This window comes from Phyllobates terribilis, unplaced genomic scaffold (genome assembly GCF_046119375.1).
Source record: "Phyllobates terribilis strain yellow unplaced genomic scaffold, ASM4611937v1 Scaffold_2__4_contigs__length_985480577, whole genome shotgun sequence".
NCBI classification, from domain to species: domain Eukaryota; kingdom Metazoa; phylum Chordata; class Amphibia; order Anura; family Dendrobatidae; genus Phyllobates; species Phyllobates terribilis.
This window is the reverse complement of record NW_027362762.1, coordinates 796,212,782-796,235,390: the sequence shown is the minus strand read 5'-3', so window position 1 is coordinate 796,235,390 and position 22,609 is coordinate 796,212,782. Positions and strand designations below refer to the sequence as shown.

The 22,609-nt window shown below is 42.1% G+C and overlaps 1 protein-coding gene across 1 annotated transcript in view; it reads left to right on the top strand.

Moving 5' to 3' along the window:
* The window catches only part of MAP3K15 (mitogen-activated protein kinase kinase kinase 15), a 187,572-nt gene that overhangs the window by 93,459 nt on the left and 71,504 nt on the right, over nucleotides 1-22,609 (top strand). Inside the window, exons 7-8 of the mRNA XM_073667462.1 lie at nucleotides 19,266-19,436; nucleotides 22,476-22,588. Coding sequence (XP_073523563.1) covers nucleotides 19,266-19,436; nucleotides 22,476-22,588 — 284 coding nt within the window. The remainder of the gene's footprint in view (nucleotides 1-19,265; nucleotides 19,437-22,475; nucleotides 22,589-22,609) is intronic.

The following is a 22,609-nucleotide window of genomic DNA, read 5'->3' as shown; positions in this document are numbered from 1 at the left end:
AGTTTTACTTCTTATTTTATTTCCACTTCTCCTCTGAGTATTCAGTTTTTTTCTCTTTCTAAATCCGCCATACATTTCCACAGTTCATACACACAGCCCCTACATACAGTACGAGCCCCTACATATCCCCTTTATATACAGTATAAGACCCCTATATAACCTCTGATATACCGTATGAGCCCCCACATAGTCCCCTATATACAGTATGAGCCCCAACATAGCCCCTAATTACAGTATGAGTCCCCAAATAACCTCCTGTGTACAGTATGAGCTTCCACATAGCCTCCTATATACAGTATGAGCCACCATATAGCCTCCTATGTACAGAATGATACTCCAAATAGCCTCCAATGTACAGTATGAGACTCGACATAGCCTCCAATGTACAGTATGAGCCTCCACATAGCCTCCAATGTACAGTATGAGCCTCCACATAGCCTCCAATGTACAGTATGAGCCTCCACATAGCCTCCTATGTACAGTATGAGCCTTCATATAGCCTCCTATGTACAGAATGAGCCCCCACATAGCCTCCTATATACAGCTTTGCCCAGCTCTGGTGTATATCAGTCCGGCTTCTGAAACTAATCGCATCGGTATAGAAGCTGTACCAGACAATAAGCATGACCTGTATATCCATCATAGACAAACTGACATGCACTCATGATAGAAATATGTCTTAAAGTTTTAAAGGGTTAAAAAATAAAGTTGTTTTAGACTTATAACCCCCGATTCATCAAACTGTTTTTGCCAGCTTTCTGGAGTATAACAGTTTGAAAAGTATCAAAACTTTTGCGCTACTTAAAGGAATATTCCCATCTCCAAGATCCTATCCCAATATGTAGTAGGTGTAATAATAATACTATTAGCAAATACCTACAATTAGAAATGTATGCAACAAGAAATCCCAAAGGCATATTGCCCTATAGCACACAATACAAACCACAGGTTGTGTGCAGTTCCAAGTACTAGACTCCAAAAACATGTATACCACAAAAAGAGAAAATGGAGCTTTTGTTTAGAGATAAAAAATGTATAAATTTTATTAACACAGAATGAGACAAGACAAGACACATAATAAAAAGACATGTGCAAGAGGGCTAGAGTCAATAGCAGCGGGCACTGGCAGTACTAGGGGGGGATGGGGATTACAGGGGGATACATGCCAAAATAGTAATCACGCATCAATAAATATAGCTTGCACCCATGAATCCCCTGAACCCCTCACTGTGGTAATAAAACTCCACTGAGTAGAGCTCTGCAAACAGACTGTGGACTATGGCAGTATTCAAATTATTCAATCACTAGTAGGTACTTCGGCCATAAAGGTCCAATAGAGAGCAGAGATAAGAACCCCCCATTGGGGCGTATAGAAAAAACCACAGTAGAGGAGGATGGCAAGTGACAGTGCTTACCCTAGGCCAGTATATCAGCAGATAGAAGGGATAAGCCGCTTCCCAACGCGCGTTTCGCTTGTAAACTGATTGGCTTTCTCAAGGGAAATGTAGTATAGTATTTTTGATTCACTATGTCTCTTTCCTCATGTGCAGGCGTTGCAGGACCTTAGGTATCCACGGTAACGACCACTAGCAGCTAGCGAACTAACTCACTATATCAGTGGTTGTAACCATGGATACCTAAGGTCCTGCAATGCCTGCACATGAGGAAAGAGGTAGGTATTTGCTAATATTATAATTATTATACCTACTACATATTGGGATAGGATCTTGGAGCCAGTCCCAGCGAGATCCGTCAAAATGGGCCAAGCATGGGTTGTACTGTGTGTGGCAAAGCCTGCTCAACAAAGATATGCCGCTTTAGTGCAATAACTGAAATGTACGCCTATTCCTGATTGCAGCAACATTCCTGATGAGGTGCATGGCGCCTCTTAAAGGGGTTGTCCGGTACTTTTTTTTAAGTTGCCCAATGTATTCAGCATGTTGGCATAAGTATCTCTGTAAATACCTTGTGTTGCAGATAATGCCTATGAGCAGCGCTATCACTGGCCCCTCACAGGCATCACGTGACCCCCGGCTGCAGCCGGCTCTGACATCCGCTGACGTCACGACATGTCCAGGCTGCGGCCGAGGGTCCCTCTTCCGCGTTCCACCGGTGGCTGCTGGGTTGTGGTTAGGGTTATTCCCCGCGTCACACCCGGCATCCACCGCGCGCTCGCCCTCTCCCCATTCATTGGGAAAGTGCGCGGTGGATGCTGGGTGTGACGCGGTGGGTAACCCTGCCCACAACCCAGCAGCCACCACGGGGAATAAGCGCTGAGTCTCGTTTCACTTGTCATAACGTCAGTGCGGGGTCACGTGATGCCTGTGAGCGGCCACCGATAGCGCCGCTCACAGGCATTATCAGCAACAGAAGGTATTTAGAAATATACTTATGCCCACATGCTGAATACATTGGGCAATTTAAAAAAAGTACCGGACAACTTCTTTAATGATTTAGGTACAACCTTCCTCCTCCATACCACTTCATTAAGACTTTAAGGAAAAGATTTCAGCAGGCTCAGTATCATCAGTATCAGTATCAACTCTATACACAGCTGCCCACACAGGATCGGATATTCACAATAGGTGATGTTACAGCTGACCCTGCTCCTCCTCCCTTTGCGATCACCTTTACACATGCTCATTAAATGCTTCAAAAAAGCTCCAGTGTGAAAATTGCAACATTTCTCATTTTGATTTTTAATAAAGATTATGATACGGAGAAAAAAATCTTACGATTTTTATAGTACATTTAAAGGGGTTGTCTAGGCTTGGAACAAAAGTTTGCAGTCACTCTGTGACTGCACACTGTTGAATTGTGACAGTGTGCGGTGTCACGATTCCCCAATATTCCTGATGCGAGTGGGCGATTTGCATATTTGCAACCATGTGCCAACTAGACGTGTCCATCTTCTCTCAATTCACTTCTGTGGAGCGAAGACTAACTCATCTAGTCGACACATGATCGCATACATGCAGTTATTTAACTGCTCACTTGCACCGAACATACCAGGGAACTGTGACAGTGTGCGCAATGCACACCGTCTGTATTGGCAGTCTGCAGTTTTATAGCGTGACTATAGCCTTTTCTCTCAAGCCTGTTCAACCCTTTAGCACAAAAACCTGATTTAAACAATAGGTCATTTTCTGATGACACATTCCCTTTAAAAAAATGTCATTTAATCCAGTATCTATATAGGATGATTACCTGCTGTGTATTTTCCTCCGCTCCTGATGGCCACTGTTAAGATTATCTCTTCTAGGACAGGTCTGTGCTTTGCAACATTGTCTCAGGGAGTCAGAGGTAGTCTGAGACACGCCCCGGTCTGCTCATTGGTTCAGGCTGCAGCTCTCTCCCTCCCCTGCAGCTCTCTCCCTCCCCTGCAGCTCTCTCCCTCCCCTGCAGCTCTCTCCCTCCCCTGCAGCTCTCTCCCTCCTCTGTAGCTCTCTCCCTCCTCTGTAGCTCTCTCCCCCCTCTGTAGCTCTCTCCCTCCTCTGCCGCTCTCTCCCTCCTCTGCCGCTCTCTCCCTCCTCTGCCGCTCTCTCCCTCCCCTGCAGCTTTCTCCCTCCCCTGCAGCTTTCTCCCTCCCCTGCAGCTCTCTCCCCCCTCCCCTGCAGCTCTCTCCCCCCTCCCCTGCAGCTCTCTCCCCCCTCCCCTGCAGCTCTCTCCCCCCTCCCCTGCAGCTCTCTCCCCCCTCCCCTGCAGCTCTCTCCCCCCTCCCCTGCAGCTCTCTCCCCCCTCCCCTGCAGCTCTCTTCCTCCCCTGCAGCTCTTTCTCTTTAGATTGTCTCACAGGAAGTCAGTGCAGAATGTTTTTTGCACCGTAACTAAAGCAGGAAATTGCATTTAAATGTCAGCAACTATAAATTGGTAAAACTGTTGTAAATCTATGAAAAGCATCAGGCAGCTGCTTGTGTACGAGTACACAAAGGCATCATCCCCACACCTGCCTGACCACCTCCGTAAGGCTGCGTGCACACGATGCGTTTTTCATGCGTTTACGCTGCGGAATTTCCGCAGCGGAAACGCATCAAAAACGCATGGTAATCCGCACCCCATGGTCCCCAATGGCATTCCGCAATGTCAATGCACATGCTGCGGATTTTTCCGCATCGTTTCTGCAGCGCAAATAAATCCGCAGCATGTTCATTAATTTTGCAGAAGCGCAGCGGAAGCGCCGCCATTGACTTGCATTGAGACGCATAGAATGCGCGTCTGTACATTTGTACAAGCGGATTCTATGCGTCTCTATGTGCGGATGGTACCCAGTTCTGGAGGAGAGGAGACTCTCATCCAGACCTGGGTACCATTGTACCTGTAAAAAAAAAGAATAAAGTAATAAATAAAGTTTATATTCACCTGTCCGGCGGCCCCAGCAGCGCTTACCTTCCAGGACCTGAGATGACGTCGCGGTCATGTGACCGCAGGCTGTCTCGCGAGATGCCGGCAACCCGGAAGAAGCCAGGACGAGCGCGACAGCACACGCGGCGGGGGATCAGGGGTAAGTATAGCTTTATTTTTTTATTTTTACGGTCACACTATATAAATCCATGCCTTTTGCATGGATTTATATAGTGTGACCTAGTTGTCAAGCACTTTCCAAGTGATGCTATCACTTGGAAAGTGCTTGTCAGTCCGCATGCAGAAACACATGCGTTAACGCATGTGGGTACGCATGTGAATCCGCATGTATTCCGCATGTATTCTGCAGGAAAAACGCATGCACAATCTGCATGCGTTTTTCTGCCAGGGAGATGCAGAAATGCTGCAGAAATGTTCTGCTTCATTTCTGCATCGTGGGCGCATAGCCTAAGTGTCATCTACACCACATCAGAGGGAAACGTAATCTTACCTGTTATTGGAGTGGACAACATGTCTACCTAACCATTTCATCCAACTATCACTTAGTGTATGATACGACAAAGGCTGATGATCCATAAATTACACCTGCCAACCTGCGGCACTAAATGACTGCCAATTAGCTGCTTGTTACTTGTTTGCTGATCGCCGGTCATTTAATAGGCTGTTTATATAGGCAGACCGCTCTTCAAATGCGCACAGAACAATCCGTAATAAATCTTACTGTGCGCATAGGCTGCCTCTGTTCTCGGCAGCACAGGTCCTGTTTACACAGGACAATGGGATGTTCAAAATGATGATCTTTTTTGTAAATCAAAAGATCATTTCACCTGACGAAGGAGCTTTTTGATCGTTGGGTGATCAGCTGCCTGTTTATACAGTCCGATTGTGATAAAACAACTGCTCCTAAGAACGCTCGTTCACAATAATCGTGCAGTTAATGCACCTTAAGAAAAATCATATTCCCCTAAACTTATACAATATGATACTAGAGAAAACACAAACATTAGGCTCTTTTTTTTTTTTTGGCTTCGTTGTATTCACAAGCTGCTGAATACATAATCCCAAGGCTTATCTTTACTGGACTAATATATAATTATAAGGTCTTTAGTGAATGTTACATTCTGTTCTTGCTATGGCAGTAGGCTGCCCGTAAGTCTGTTCTATCCCTACATCACGGCCTCCAGCAAAATAGCACAACCTGGAGCGATAAGTCGTCACAGACATAGGCAGAATTTTCTTTAGCTGAATTTATTGCCAGGTACTAATAATTAAACCAAAGAACACTACTTAGAAGAATAAACATTGTGCCCTAAGCTGAGTAATTAATCCGGTTAATAAATAAAATATGGGAACATTCTGTTGCCACTGCTCTTGCATTGCTGTCGCCTGCTGCCAAAGACTGTTAATATTACAGTTTATTGTAGGTATTCGCATACAATTTTGAAGCCAGTAAAAACCAACACACTGTATGATGGACTGCTTTTGGGAGTGTTGACTTCACATCTGCTTACAAGTTTCAAGAAGATTTACCCATGATAAACCACATGTTACAAAACCTGTCTAAAGGAAATAGAGCTTTTTTTTTACTCTAAAAATAAAAAAAATTGTGTAATGTAGTTTTATTAAAAATTTAGCCATTAGGACAGCCCAGGTACTGGATTTATATGGCTACAAACACCAGGGATTTCAATGAGTAAAATACAAGTTGTGCTGAATCTTTCACAACAAGCCTACATATCATTCTGCTCCACTTCTCCGCCTCTATACCATGCTGTGCACAGATCGGAATACATGTACAGCGTGTTCCCTGTATATTCCCTCTGGATTACAGTACACAGCCAGCTGCATAATGTGGTGAACCTGTCGGTGTGCTTATTCTGATTTTGAACTTTGATGTGATTGCAAATTAGCTTAGAAGAGTTCAGGAAAACAGAGATAACGGTTACGGATCCAGCCATCAGACAAGCAAATCTATAGATTTGTTTTTTACTCACTGAGCCGGAGAGTGCAACATTTTTAATGAAACCCTGTTGCACAATCGCTTTTTAACCAAATGTACAGTGGCTATACCTGTTTGATTTAATAGCACCTAGATGAGCAGTGTATAATAAAACTTCTTATATTTAAAAATTTTGATAATGCAATGTACAAAACTTGGGCATCAAAATACAATGCAGTGTACCTAAAATATGAATGTCAATTCATAAAAAGCTGGTATCTGTCCAGTGAATAGCCTCTGAGGTATGTATGGTCCACATTAACCTAGCATTAGTCTGTCTGGTCGCGGACCTGCACTAATCCTGTCCTGAACCTTCACTGTCAGCATCAGCCCTAAACAGGGTGTCTTCACCGTTGCATGAACCTGAATTGTTTCCCAATGTTCCCTTTAAGTCCTTGCAGCCCTGTGACTGATAAAAATATATTATGTTATAAAGTAATCAGTGCAGAATTTTGAACCTATATACAGCATGGTGTTAAAAGCTGGACATCATGATCACATTAGGGTTACCGGCACTATAGGGGATCAGAAAGCTCCTAGTCCTGGACAAATATAAATGTCACGGATGTGGCAGACCGTCGCCCTGCAGTTGTTTGCATAAGATCTCTTTGTTTTGCATTACAGACACTTTCTTGAATCTGTCTCACTGTAGGAACCATCGGCTACCTCCCTCCTGCTAATTGACACACAGGCCTGGGTGTTTAAATACTTTCTGTTTGCAGCGGGGTGGTGCTAGTGATATGCACATGTTTCCTTGTGAAGGCTTGGAGCTTCTGCAGTCTGCTTAGTTCCTCCCTGGTGTTAGGAGGACGTTTGGTGTAACCTCTCAGAAGTCGGCTCAAGCTAAGTTACTTTTCATATAGCACTAGGGAAATACAGGGCTTAGGTTCCTATGCGGCAATTGGTGAGGAACAAATATAGAGACGATAGGTGAGTCAGGGTGATGTCAGATCAGCCTAGGAGGTCTCCACTCCCCCTTTCCCTAGTGTCTGAGCTCCCTTCCCCTCTTCCCTTCATGTTGCACATAGTCTTTCCCATACCTTGTGTGACAATAATGGACTGTATGGGTGTACTTAGAGAGCCCTGGTCTGTGAGCTGATGAGAGCACTGGAGATTACTGACATCAAAAGTGGTGAGACTGTTCCATTATTTTTCACAATAGTGACTCTCCAATTTAACCACTATGTCATACCCACGTTGTTGCTTCTCTCAGCTGGTCTATGGTTATTGACCATCCATCTGTCGCTAATTTGGTGGGTGAGTTGTACATAGGTGTTTATGTTAGAACTCTCCTGTTGTTTTTTTTCTTGTTTGCTGGTCACATTGCCCTTTTTTGCCTATTTGATCCGGCTCCGCCCTCCTGGCCTTGCTGGACTTCATTGTAATTACTACTCTTGAGCTAGCTTGGTGCTCTGTTACCTTTCTCTGTTAGTTTTGCTAGGTCTTCTGACCTCTATGTTCTATGTTGTGTGTTTGTCTTTTACTGCTACAATTTCTGCTAGGAGGTGTCCAACTTTATCCCAGTCCCTAGTTCTTGTAGGGATCCCTCCCTTGCATCTATAGGTCTTCGTACAGACTAGCTGAGGACTTTAGCGGGTCTGATCGCAGGATCAGGTTCCCCGTTACATCGTAGGGATCCAGTTTAGTTCTATTGTAGGGACAGATCTCCTGTCTTTCCTTAGTGCTTGTAGCAGATCATAACAGTAAGTCCAGCCAAAAAAAAATTTCTCTAAGGAAAGACCTCCAGTTTCCATCATGGTCTCGGTTCAAGATTTGGCTCAACGCTTGCAGGGACTCTCTCTGGAGGTGGCCGAGCTCCAACAACACGTGAGTAGCTGTTCTGGAGCACATTTTGTGGAGCCAAAGGTACGTCTGCCTGATCTATTTTTTGGTGAACAACAAGATTTTTTTTCTTTTAAAAATGCTTGTTTATTGTATTTTCGTTTAAGACCCAGATCCTCTGGTGATGAATCACAGCTCATAGGGTTCATAATGTCACTTTTGCGCAAAGATCCTCAGGGATGGGCCTTTTCTCTCCAACCTAGTGATCCGTGCTTTAGATCAGTGGATAGTTTTTTTTCTGCTTTGGGTTTGTTGTACGATGATCCTGATCTGGTCTCATCTGCTGAGTCTGAATTAAAACATCTGAGGCAGGAATCAGGTAATGTGGAAAAATATTGTTCTCACTTCCGTCGGTGGTCTGCCCAGGTGGGGTGGAACGATTCAGCTTTGAAAAGTTTGTTTCTTGCAGGGCTAGGTGAAAGGGTTAAGGATTTGCTGATTGCTTATCCCACACCTGGAAACTTGCAGGAGGCAATGCAATTAGCTATACGGGTGGACAGGAGACTGCGTGCAAGGGTTAATGAGAGTAAATCCTCTGCCATGTCAGCTCAGAGTCTTGAGAGGGTCTGTGCTGACAAAGGAGAGCCGATGGAGATTGGGGCGATGGCACCCCGCTCTCAGGAAAAAGACCGCAGGCTTTCTGAAGATTTGTGCTTCTATTGCGGAAATTCTGGTCATTTCATTAAGAACTGTGTGCTTCGTATGAACAAAGAAAAAAAAAATGGTCCGTTATGCACGTATAGCCTGTTTAAATACTAAGGGAGTATTCCTATCTGCTACTACCGCTGCTCAGGAAGAATTAATTGAATTTCGGGTATTTGTGGATTGTGGTTCTACTCTGAATGTGATTGATGGGGGATTCTTGGAAAAACTTAAATTAAAACCTAAACCTTTGTCATCCCCTATTGCTGTGGTTTCTGTTGATGGCTCTCCCTTGAAGAGTGTTACTCACAAGGACTGTGAATTTCCACTCACTATTAATGGTATTCATCAAGAGAATTTGGATTTGGTAGTATTAAATAATTTGCCTTCTCCAGTAATTTTGGGGTTGCCCTGGTTAAAATTGCACAATCCTGTACTGGATTGGTCTACCAATGAAATTAAGTCCTGGAGCCCTAAATGTTATGACAAGTGTTGTAACGGACGTATTGCTGCGGTGGAAAAAGGGGAATTACCTGTACCTATTCAGAATTTTTGGAGAGTTTTTTCTGAGGAGGAGTCACAAATTTTGCCTCCCCATAGAGACTATGATTGGACCATTGAATTTGTCCCTGGAGCGACTCTTCCTAAAAGTCGTTTATTTAATCTTACTATTCCTGAGAGAAAGGCTTTGGAGGAATACATACAGACAAGCTTGGCCGCCGGTCACATTAGGCCTTCCAAGTCTCCTGTGGCTGTTGGATTTTTTTTTGTAAAAAAAAAAAAATATGGCGGTTTACGTCCTTGTCTGGACTTTCGTGAGATTAATAAAATTACTGTACACAATCCTTACCCACTGCCATTGATTTCTGATTTGTTTAACCAGTTAGTGGGGGCCAAGTGGTTCTCTAAAATTGATCTCCGGGGGGCATACAATTTGTTGCGCATGAAGGAGGGTGATGAATGGAAGACTGCTTTTAACACTCCTGTGGGTCATTTTGAGAATCTGGTTATGCCTTTTGGTCTTACCAATGCTCCAGCATTTTTTCAGAATCTTATTAATGACATCCTTAGACCTTTGATCGGCAAAAATGTGGTTGTGTATTTGGATGACATTCTGATTTATTCGCCTGATCTGGAGTCTCATTGGCGGAGCGTACGTGAGGTTTTACAGTTATTAATGGACAATTCGCTTTTTGCTAAGCTAGAGAAATGTGAGTTCGCTGTACAGAGAATTAGTTTTTTGGGTTACATTATCTCCAGTGAAGGTTTTGAGATGGACCCGGTTAAAGTTCAAGCTGTGCAGGAATGGCCTAGGCCTATTGGTTTGAAATCGATACAGAGGTTTTTGGGTTTCGCCAATTATTACAGAAAATTCTTAAAAAAAAATTTCTATTATTGTCAAACCGCTGACCAATCTCACCAGGAAAGGTGCTAATGCGGTTCAGTGGACTTCTGAGGCCATTGAAGCTTTTGTGTTTCTAAAGGAGAGGTTCAGCTCTGCCCCCATCCTTATGCAGCCTGATGTGACTAAGCCGTTTTTGGTTGAGGTTGATGCTTCTTCTGTGGGTGTCGGTGCGGTGTAGTCTCAGGAAAGCAAGGATGGAGTACATCCCTGTGCCTTTTTTTCAAAAAAATTTTCTGAGACTGAACTTAATTACGATATTGGTAATCGGGAATTGCTGGCTATTAAACTCGCATTTGAACACTGGCGTCATCTCTTGGAAGGTGCTGAATTTCCCATTCAGGTTTTCACTGATCATAAAAATCTGATCTATCTTGATGCTGCCAAGCGCTTGAATGCCCGTCAGGCTAGGTGGGCACTTTTTTTCTCGCGGTTTAATTTTTCCGTTACTTACATCCCGGGTACCAAGAATGTTAAAGCGGATGCTTTGTCTCGCAGCTTTTCTCCCATGGTCGGTGCTGAGGAGGAGGAGGAGAGCATTTTACAAGAAGGTGTTGTGATTGCTGCTTTGGACTCCTTTTTGGAGGATGAGATTCTTAAAGCTCAGGAGAATGCCCCATCTAACACTCCCCATGGGAGGTTGTTTGTGCCTAGTACCTTTAGGAGAGATTTGTTTGTTGCGTGTCATGAGTCGTGGTTGGCAGGTCATCCAGGAATTTCTGAGACCAAGAGACTTGTGGATCGCAGTTTTTGGTGGCCTGGATGGCAGAAGGAAGTCATTAAGTGGGTGCGTCAATGTACTGTGTGTGCTAGATCTAAGTCTTTGCATGCTCCTGCTACGGGGTTGCTTTGCCCTCTGGAGGTTCCTAGTGCACCTTGGACAGATCTGGCTATGGACTTTATTACTGACCTTCCCCCCTCTGAAGGTTTCACGGTCATCTGGGTGGTCGTGGACCGTTTTAGCAAGATGTGTCACTTGGTTCCCTTCATCAAACTGCCTTGCGCTAAGACACTCGCTAAGGCCTTTGTCAAGGAAATTGTCAGACTACATGGCGTTCCTACTGACATTGTTTCTGATAGGGGACCTCAGTTCGTGGCTCGTTTTTGGCGTGCCTTTTGTGACAGGTTGGGAGTTCATTTGTCATTTTCATCCGGATATCATCCTGAGTCTAATGGCCAGACAGAAAGAAAGAACCAGGATGTTGAGCAGTTCTTGCGTTGCTTTGTGGCTGACAATCAAGAGGGGTGGTCTGAGTTTCTGCCACTTGCTGAATTTGCTTTTAACAACCATACATCCTCTTCTGCTGGGTGTTCGCCTTTTTGTTGTTGTTCTGCGAGACATCCGTCTTTTGGGTCATTCTCCAAATTGGTATCGGCTGTGCCTGAGGAGGAGAGTTTTTCCGGTGATTTGGAGAGAGTTTGGACGGATGTGCGTGATAATCTTCAGGAGGCTAACAAAAAATCTAAGAGGCACTTTGATAGGAAACGGCAAGAGGTTTTGTTTGCTATTGGTGACATGGTTTGGTTGTCCTCTAAGAATCTGCGATTGAGGATTCCTTCTAAAAAATTGGGTCCCAAGTTTGTGGGGCCCTTTAAGGTGCTTCAGATAGTTAACCAATCTGCTGTTAGGTTGGAGGTTCCTGCCTCCTGGAAGATTAATCCGGTGTTTCATGTTTCTCTGTTGAAAAGAGCTGATGTGTCGGTTGGTGACGCCTCTGCCACTGTTCCCCAGGTGGTGGAGGACGGGGAATATGAAATTTCCCGCATCCTAAATTCTAGACGGTATAGAGGGAGTTTGCAGTATCTCGTCGCTTGGAAGGGTTTCGGACCCGAGGATAACTCATGGGTGAGGGCGGATGATGTTTCTGCTTCCAGACTTGTCAGAGCGTTTCACAGGAGGTTTCCTGATAAGCCCGGGCCTAGGGGATCCGGAGGATCCTCTTAGAAGAGGGAGTACTGTTAGAACTCTCCTGTTGGTTTTTTTCTTGTTTGCTGGTCACATGACCTTTTTTGCCTATTTGATCCGGCTCCGCCCTCCTGGCCTTGCTGGACTTCATTGTAATTACTACTCTTGAGCTAGCTTGGTGCTCTGTTACCTTTCTCTGTTAGTTTTGCTAGGTCTTCTGACCTCTATGTTCTATGTTGTGTGTTTGTCTTTTACTGCTACAATTTCTGCTAGGAGGTGTCCAACTTTATCCCAGTCCCTAGTTCTTGTAGGGATCCCTCCCTTGCATCTATAGGTCTTCGTACAGACTAGCTGAGGACTTTAGCGGGTCTGATCGCAGGATCAGGTTCCCCGTTACATCGTAGGGATCCAGTTTAGTTCTATTGTAGGGACAGATCTCCTGTCTTTCCTTAGTGCTTGTAGCAGATCATAACAGTTTACCTGTGTCATTTAATATTATTCACACCCCCAACACACAGGGAGGTGTAGATCCCATAACAGATTGACAGATAATTTTTTGCACTCATGGTCCTTGTGATTTTTTTATTAAGTCCTTGAATCATTTTAGTTATATTAAAAAAGGTTATATTTTAACTTTTCTTCACCACTTCTCTGCTGTGCTATTTTGAAAATGTTGCCTCCATTTTTTCATCATCTGCATAACATGTCTATCCATGCACAGTTTTCTAAAAATCACCATCTCTACATGTCTGACAGCCATTCCATTCCAGTGTCAGTTGAATTCCAACCAAAGTACATCCCATTCTACTTAATGTGCTTCTGATTAGGTGATCGCCTGAACCAAATCTTATTTAACGAAGGAAAGTATAAAAAACACTGCTGTGGCCTTCACAATCCTCATGCAATAGGACAAGCTGGATGGCAAAACAAGTGCTAGGAATAGCCCAAAAGTAATTTGAATGAAAAAATAACTTTTAACCATGCCAAAGGAGTTGAAAAGAAAAGTCTTGAGTGAGAAAAAGAAGGCTCAATTCTGGCTTTACTAGCAGAGGGATACAGTGAGCGTCATGTTGCCTCCATCCTTAAAATTTCGAAGACGGCAGTCAATTACAATAAGGTCAAGCAGCAGACATTGGGGACAACAAAGCTACAGACCGGCAGAGGGCGAAAGCGACTCTCCACTGACCGGGATGACCGTCATCTTATTCGAATGTCACTCAGCAACCGCAGGAAGACATCAAGTGACCTATAAAAGGAATGGCAAATGGCAGCTGGGGTGAAGTGCACTCCAATAACAGTTCGTAACAGGCTCCTAGAGGCAGGCCTCAAGTCATGAATTTCGGAGACATGTCAGTAGTTTATAGAATAAAACAACAATGTACATTTTACTCAAAAATATAACTATAAAGAGAAAAATCAGAGAATATAAAAATTTTGCAGTGGTCTCTTAATTTTTGCCAGACCTGTGTATATATACAGTACAGACCAAAAGTTTGGACACACCTTCTCATTTAGAGATTTTTCTGTATTTTCATGACTATGAAAATTGTACATTCACACTGAAGGCATCAAAACTATGAATTAACACATGTGGAATTATATACTTAACAAAAAAGTGTGAAACAACTGAAAATATGTCTTATATTCTAGGTTCTTCAAAGTAGCCACCTTTTGCTTTGATGACTGCTTTGCACACTCTTGGCATTCTCTTGATGAGCTTCAAGAGGTAGTCACCGGAAATGGTTTTCACTTCACAGGTGTGCCCTGTCAGGTTTAATAAGTGGGATTTCTTGCCTTATAAATGGGGTTGGGACCATCAGTTGTGTTGTGCACAAGTCTGGTGGATACACAGCTGATAGTCCTACTGAATAGACTGTTAGCTGCTTTTTTCTTGCCATAATACAAATTCTAAGTAAAGAAAAACGAGTGGCCATCATTACTTTAAGAAATGAAGGTCAGTCAGTGCGAAAAATTGGGAAAACTTTGAAAGTGTCCCCAAGTGCAGTTGCAAAAACCATCAAGCGCTACAAAGAAACTGGCTCACATGAGGACAGCCCCAGGAAAGGAAGACCAAGAGTCACCTCTGCTTCTGAGGATAAGTTTATCCGAGTCACCAGCCTCAGAAATCGCAGGTTAACAGCAGCTCAGATTAGAGACCAGGTCAATGCCACACAGAGTTCTAGCAGCAGACACATCTCTTCAACAACTGTTAAGAGGAGACTTTGTGCAGCAGGCCTTCATGGTAAAATAGCTGCTAGGAAATCACTGCTAAGGACAGGCAACAAGCAGAAGAGACTTGTTTGGACTAAAGAACACAAGGAATGGACATTAGACTAGTGGAAATCTGTGCCGCTGCAAGATGCTGTGGTAGCCATGCTGGTTCAGTATGCCTTCAATTTTGAATAAATCCCCAACAGTGTCACCAGCAAAACACCCCCACACCATCACACCTCCTCCTCCATGCTTCACGGTGGGAACCAGGCATGTAGGGTCCATCCGTTCACCTTTTCTGCGTCGCACAAAGACACGGTGGTTGGTACCAAGGATCTCAAATTTGGACTCATCAGACCAAAGCACAGATTTCCACTGGTCTAATGTCCATTCCTTGTGTTCTTTATCCCAAACAAGTCTCTTCTGCTTGTTGCCTGTCCTTAGCAGTGTTTTCCTAGCAGCTATTTTACCATGAAGGCCTGCTGCACAAAGTCTCCTCTTAACAGTTGTTGTAGAGATGTGTCTGCTGCTAGAACTGTGAAAAGTATTAAAGGGGACATCAAATCATAGACAACCTTTTTAATTGAAACTTGCAATAAGTGATAGTATCTATATTTATGTGCTTACGCAAGCAGGGACGCTATGAATGATACTACTGATTTGTTTTCTTCTGGCCAAGTCAATCCTAATTGAATATATGTACAATTACAAGAAGTAAAATACAAAATGTGGATATATGTGGATACTGGAAGATGTCAATCAATAATTGATACAATCTACATTAAGATGAAGATCTGTTTCAGTTAAGGGGGTTGACGCATGCTCTATCTTCAGAGTTACAACGCTTCCCAGTCTCCAGCTTCTTGCTTTCCACGGGAGAGGGGGTTCGCTGTTGATGATTGACAGTTTGACCAGTGGTAATGTTGCGTCGCTGAACTGAACTGTTCTCTCTCCCATGATGCAAACAGTGGCAGCTTTGCCTTTGCAGCATCAGTGGAGTTCAGGGGCGCTGGAGGTGACCTTATCCAGTGATGCGACAAGCTTCAAAGCAGCATTTGCAAGGTCTGTAGTATGGAGCTTGTAAGGGCTGTGCTGCTTACCTAGGACACTGACCACTTGATAGGCAGTAGCGGTGGCCGGCAGCTTAAGTAATGAGCAGTAAACTATAAATTTAAAAATCCTCTTTGCTCTTGAAGCTATATTAATAACGGGTAAATTGCAAAGATGTTTTGTTTTTGTAATGTTAGCTATTTTTTTTAATTTTTAGGCATGGTCGTAATAAAAATAACAAAATGAGATGTCCTTAACCTCTGCACTGCCTCTCCTTCAATGGAAGTCTTCAAACACAAGCTGGACAGACATCTGTCTAAGATGGTTTAGTGAATCCAGCATTGAGCAGGGGGTTGGACCAGATGACCCAGGAGGTCCTTTCCAACTCTGACATTCTAGAATGTCAATCATTTGAAGTGCAAAGTAACAAGAAAAAAAAACGTCATTGACTAAAAAAAATTTAAATATAGTTTTCTATATGACACACAGGTGTTTTGTATCCTGGGTGGTGATTCATAGACTATTTAATTCACGACACCCGGTGTCTGTCAGTTAAGTAATAATTGCTTCAACTTGAGGATTGCGTAAGTCACTTGACATGTTACCATCCACCCGAGTTGTCGGCATGTGTAACAGCAGCATTACTGGAAACCGCTGGCTGGAACCAGCAGTGCTTACAGAGCAAACAATCACATTTCTTATACTGTACATTAGCCTATTCCTGGATACCAGGGGATCAAAAAAATCATAATCCGTACTGAAAACTGATCAGTAAACTTTCCAAATCCTGCGGTGATTACCAGCACGCCTTCAAGTGGCTTTTAAGCTTAGGAGATGTGTTTGCTTTTCACGTAGAACTGCTTTTTTTCTATTCACTGTACAGTGACCTTTTCATGGTAATAGCGGGAGGAAGTTTTAATTAATGCAAACCGGGGTGGTAAATACTTGTTTTATCTGGTTGTAAATGCAGACGTGAGGTTATCTCTTACAACCCAACAGATAATGATGCTGAGTCTATTCTTCTCCGTGCTGTTTCCAGTTTTAAAACTAGGAAGCGCAGTGCATTAGGCGCCCATATATTGCTGTCGTCCCAGCTCGGAAAGCTTTTTATCCTTTACATCCTTTTATGTGAACTGCTTATTTGCACTTTATAGCAACCCTTTTATTTATAATAAAAGAAGGATGTCTTGGTGGTACATAGTTTACAGCACTCTGCCATATGTCGCTCTATCAGATGTACTTTACAAGGGACACCTTTGTGGATATTTCATTTTTCTCACTTAAATAAAATATGTATTTTTCTTGAAATTTTGAACTGTAATTACCAATTTAAATAAGATCTGATGATAATTACATATTACCCCTTTTTTTTTTAAATGTCCCTATTTGTAAACGCATCTTTTTTCTGTCTTTTTATAAAACTCAAGTTTATTAAATGTGTGAATGAATCAGCAATTTCGATTTCAAGATTTTTGCTTGCTGTGAGTCGGTTGAAGTAGGTTGAAATGTCCTGATCGTGTCCACCTGATAAAAGTCCTAATACAAGAGAGGAGCTCAGATACATCTAAGTTCTAAATATTACAGAGAAAAGACATTTTACACATAAGTCAGGTATAGACAAAACCTGAGATAGAAAAAAAAATGAACGTATACCCTGCTGAAAGTTAATAAAAGCAATAGTGCATATAAATAACATAATGTACTTAATAAACACCATTTTTGATATATAAAATAAAAAAAAGTCATTCCACCAGCGTCAAGGTGTACCACAATTGGAATGGTCCTAACCTATAGTATTAAAAACCTTACCATGTGTCAAAGTGACGTCAATGTGAATGAGTCCCGAGCAGGTCTGAGTCCCGAATATGGATGCCCAGCAATGGGAAGCTAGTTGGGTATATAGAACACAGAGCTTCCTTTGTAGAATTGGGGTTCGCTCTAATGCAGAATGGAGGAGGTGCATCTGATGCATATGTTTTGGGCGTGCAACAGGTTAGGCCCATATTGGAAAAATGCATTGTCCCTAATAGCAAGGGTATTTGGAGTGCGAATTCAAGCAGACCCTAAAATATGTGTATTGGGGTTTTAGGGGATTCGGTAGATTTTGAATCTCTGATAGCTATATCATGCATTTTATACCAAGCATGCAAGCTTATTACACTTCATTTGTTAGGTGCCCAATCACCAACCATAGGGGGACTAAGAAATAAAAATAAAAAATATTATTTGGTTGAAAAAAAGTGTATAGCGAAAGAAAAATGCAATGAAGGAATTTGAAAATATTTTGGGCCCAAGGCTGGATGTTCCAGGATTACCATCTGGAGTCTTGTTGAGGGACAGTATATTGCAGCTATTAGTCCCTCGATAGTGGGATCTGAGTGTTATCGCCCTTTCTGAGAACTAGTTATCTGCAGCTCAAAGTTCTGTGACCATTTACTTTAATCGAATAGCAGATGTTTATATTTACATAGATACATAGGTTGAAAAAAGACCTAGCTCCATCAAGTTCCAACTTTCCCCACCAACTATACATATTTTATCACTAAATTACCTATAACCCACAATGTTATGTGTACTGAGGAAATCATCCAGCCCTTTTTTGAAAGCTGTTATAGTGTCTGCCATCACTACCTCTAGTGGTCGGCATTCCACAGTCTGACTGCTCTGACTGTAAAGAACCCTTTCCTGCTTAGCTGCGAGAATCGCCTTTCTTCCACCAGTAATGAGTGCTCCCTGGTCCTTAGTATGGTCTTTGGAAGGAATAAGTCACGTGCCAGTCCTTTGTACTGACCACACATGTATTTATACATATAAATGAGATCCCCTCTGAGATATCATTTTTCTAAGCTGAACAGACTCAACTTTTTCAACCTCTCATCATATGAGAGGCCTTCCATCCATTGTAACAATCTAGTTGCTGCCTTTGTACTGACTCTACTGACTCTAACTTCTGAATATCCTTTTTAAAATGTGGAGCCCAAAACTGGATCCCATATTCCAGATGTGGCCTCACCAGTGATTTATAAAGGGGTAACAGTACATTGGGATCGCAGGATTTTATTTCTCTTTTTATACATCCTAAAATCTTGCTTGCTTTTGCGGCTGCTGCTTGACATTGAGTACTGCTGCTCAGCTTACTTGTAACCAGAATACCTAAGTCCTTCTCCTGTTCTGTGGTCTCGAGTATACTCCCATTTATTGTTTATACAGCAAATATTTCCAATTAAACAATATTATTCTCCTTTTAAAAAGGGATATATTGGTTATATCTTTCTCTGGTGTTAAGGAGTGGGAGATTGTTATTGCAATAAAAAGAATATTTAACATTTAAATATATTTTTGTAATAAATATGATATGCATTCCAATTCTAGATTGTAACCTGGTTAATGTATATTTTGGAATCCAAATGATGTTTCTAAGAATGTTAAACTGTCTTTAATTTCAATAAAAAATTATCTGATTTAAAAAAAATAAATACACATAAGTCAGTGCTTTCCATCAGAAGTTTCCATGGGGAGATTATACGCCACTGAATGTAATTGGTCATTTTTCCATCTACTGATTGCAAGCAGAGATCTTCTAAATAGTGAATTAATGAAACAAAAGTTAAATTAAAAAGTTGCAGAATTTTGATTATACAGGTAACGGCTTCTTTAAAAGTATTGTTCATCAGCGACTGTGTTCTGTATTTCTGAAATGCAAACAACTATAGGAATTAATAGGGCTTAAATCCTGATCAAGTTTACCAATATAACGAGTGCCATACGACATTGCTGAGGAGGAATTGTGTAACACAAGTCGCCCCAGCCATAAATTCAGCCAATAATATATTTTTTCGGTCACATTTGTAGAAGGAATAATGCTGGTGACCGAGAGAAAGCCTTACATGTAATGCTTCAAGTGCAGGAGGTCTGCGATCACCCAGCACCGGATATGTTCTGCTTGTGTGGACGGATATATAAAGACATGTTTCTGGATTCTGACTGTAAGGACACGAAGAGTCGGGACAGTGCAATTGAATGGTAAGATGGATATATAGGAACCTAAAGTTTAACTTTTCCATTTACAATAGAAATAGATACAGTCATATGAAAAAGTTTGGGCACCCCTATTAATCTTAAGCTTAATGTTTTATAAAAATTGGTGTTTTTGCAGCAGCTATTTCAGTTTGATATATGTAATAACTGTTGGACACAGTAATGTTTCTGCCTTGAAATGAGGTTTATTGCACTAACAGAAAATGTGCAATCTGCATTCAAACAAAATTTGACTGGTGCATAAGTATGGGCACCTCACCAGAAAAGTGACCTTAATATTTAGTAGATCCTCCTTTTGCAAAAATAACAGCCTCTAGTTGCTTCCTGTAGCTTTCAATGAGTTCCTGGAGCCTGGATGAAGGTATTTTTGACCATTCCTCTTTATAAAACAATTCCAGTTCAGTTAAGTTTGATGGTCGCCGAGCATGGACAGCCCTCTTCAAATGATCCCACAGATGTTCAATGATATTCAGGTCTGGGGACTGTGATGGCCATTCCAGAACATTGTAATTGTTCCTCTGCATGAATGCCTGAGTAGATTTGGAGCGGTGTTTTGGATCATTGTCTTGCTGAAAGATCCATCCACTGTGTAACTTCAACTTTATCACTGATTCTTGAACACTATTGCCAAGAATCTGCTGATACTGAGTGGAATCCATGCGTCCCTCAACTTTAACAAGATTCCCAGTGCCGGCATTGACCACACAGCCCCAAAGCATGATGGAACCTCCACCAAATTTTACTGTGGGTAGCAAGTGTTTTTCTTGGAATGCTGTGTTTTTTTGCCACCATGCATAACGCCTTTTTGTATGACCAAACAACTCAATCTTGGTTTCATCAGTCCACAGGACCTTCTTCCAAAAAGAAATAGGCTTCTTCAAATGTGCTTTTGCATACCTCAGCCGACTCTGTTTGTGCGTACTTGCAGAAACGGCTTCTTTCGCATCACTCTCCCATACAGCTTTTCCTTGTGCAAAGTGCGTTGTATAGTTGACCGATGCACAGTGACACCATCTGCAGCAAGTTGATGCTGCAGCTCTCTGGAGATGGTCTGAGGATTGTCCTTGACTGATCTCACCATTCTTCTTCTCTGCCTTTCTGATGTTTTTCTTGTCCTGACACTTCTGGCCTTAACAAGAACTGTCCCTATGTTCTTCCATTTCCTTACTATGTTCCTCACAGTGGAAACTGACAGGTTAAATCTCTGAGACAGCTTTTTGTATCCTTCCCCTGAACAGCTATGTAGAATAATCTTTGTTTTCAGATCATTTGACAGTTGTTTTGAGGAGCCCATGATGCCACTCTTCAGAGGAGATTCAAACAGGAGAACAACTTGCAAGTGGCCACTTTAAGTAGCTTTTCTCATGATTGCATACACCTGGCTATGAAGTTCAAAGCTCAATGAGGTTACAAAACCAAAAAAAGTGCTTTAGTAAGTCAGTAAAAAGTAGGTAGGAGTATTTAAAACAAGAAAATGATAAGGGTGCCCATACTTATGCACCTGTCAAATTTTGTTTGAATGCAGATTGCACATTTTCTGTTAGTACAATAAACCTCATTTCAAGGCAGAAACATTACTGTGTCCAACAGTTATTACATATATCAAACTGAAATAGCTGTTGCAAAAACACCAATTTTTATAAAACATTAAGCTTAAGATTAATAGGGGTGCCCAAACTTTTTCATATGACTGTATTTGTGAAATCTGATTTAAATCTATGGTCACGCACACAAAAAAAAATAATAATCACAAAACAATGTTAAAGGGACCTTTCATGTAAAAAAAACTCTGTTAACCTGCAGATATGGAGTTATTCTGCAGGTTAATAGCGCCCTGAATCTGCTCAGCGCTGGCACTTAGAGCATATCTGTCAGGAGGAAATTAACTATTCCATTGGCAGCGTTTGGCACTCAGTCATATAGGCGGCGATGGCATGGTATCAGTCACTGCTCTGTGTATAGAGAGCGGCGGCTGTAACCGTGCCCCCAGCATTGACTGACAGCAGCTCAGCATTAGAGCTGGCTGTCAGTCAGTGCCAGGGGGTGTGGTTACAGTCTGTATACAGAGCAGTGACTGATACCATGCCGGCACAACCCCTGTGACCAAAAGAGCGAGGCTGCCGAGGGGAATAAAGTTAATTTCCTTCCGGCTGCGGGGGTCTAAATGCCGGCACCGGGCAGGTTCAGAACGCTATTAACCTACAGATGAACTTAATATCTGTAGTTTAATAGAGTTTTATCACGTGACAGGTTCCCTTTAATTTTCAGCAAAACTGCGTGCAGTACACTATCACCTTTTTGCCCATTGTGTGCAGGTACCCTAAGGCTATGTTCAGACATTCAGGATTTTTTATGGATTTGGGCATGGATGTTATGTCTAAATCATCATCAAATCTATTATCATTTCACATCCAGTGCAAAAGTATGGGATATTTTATACCTCATTTACATGCTCCTAAAAAATAATCTGTGCCGAGTAAAAGTCATATGTTTATTGATAGTGTGGATTCAACAATGAAAAGCTGATTATTTGCGTTAAAGAGAATCTGTAACTGGGTTTTTGCTATACCATCTGAGAGCAGCTTGTTGTAGGGGTAGAGACCCTGATTCCAGTGATGTCACTTGCTGGTCTGCTTGCTGTTATTTTCATAAAACACTGTTTTATTTACTGCAGATCTAGCAGTGCTCTGAATGCTGAGCTCTTTATAACCCCTCCCCCACCCCTGGTTGGCAGCTTTCTGTCCATATACAGTATACAGAGAAAGCTGACAGTCAGTGGTGGAGGTGTGATTATATAGAGCTTATGAATATACTTGACAGTAGGTTTACTAGTCTTCTGCTATCTCATGCTGATAAAGTGATTTTATCAAAACTGCACTCTGCATAAGTAAGCAAAATGGGAATTTTAGATAAAATTACCTTAAATATAATGTCTTTTTTATATGTAGCATATTTTGTCTTTCAGTCAATGACATTTCTCCATGTAAAAATAAAATTGCTGAATACGAAACTTATTTCTATTAGGTATCGGAAAGGTTTTGATCTTCAGCCATCCTTGTATTCAGGAATTAATCTTGCTGTTTTACTGATTGTTGCTGGGCAGCAGTTTGAGACCTCCATAGAACTCCGGAAAATAGGTAAATGTTCTATATGTAATC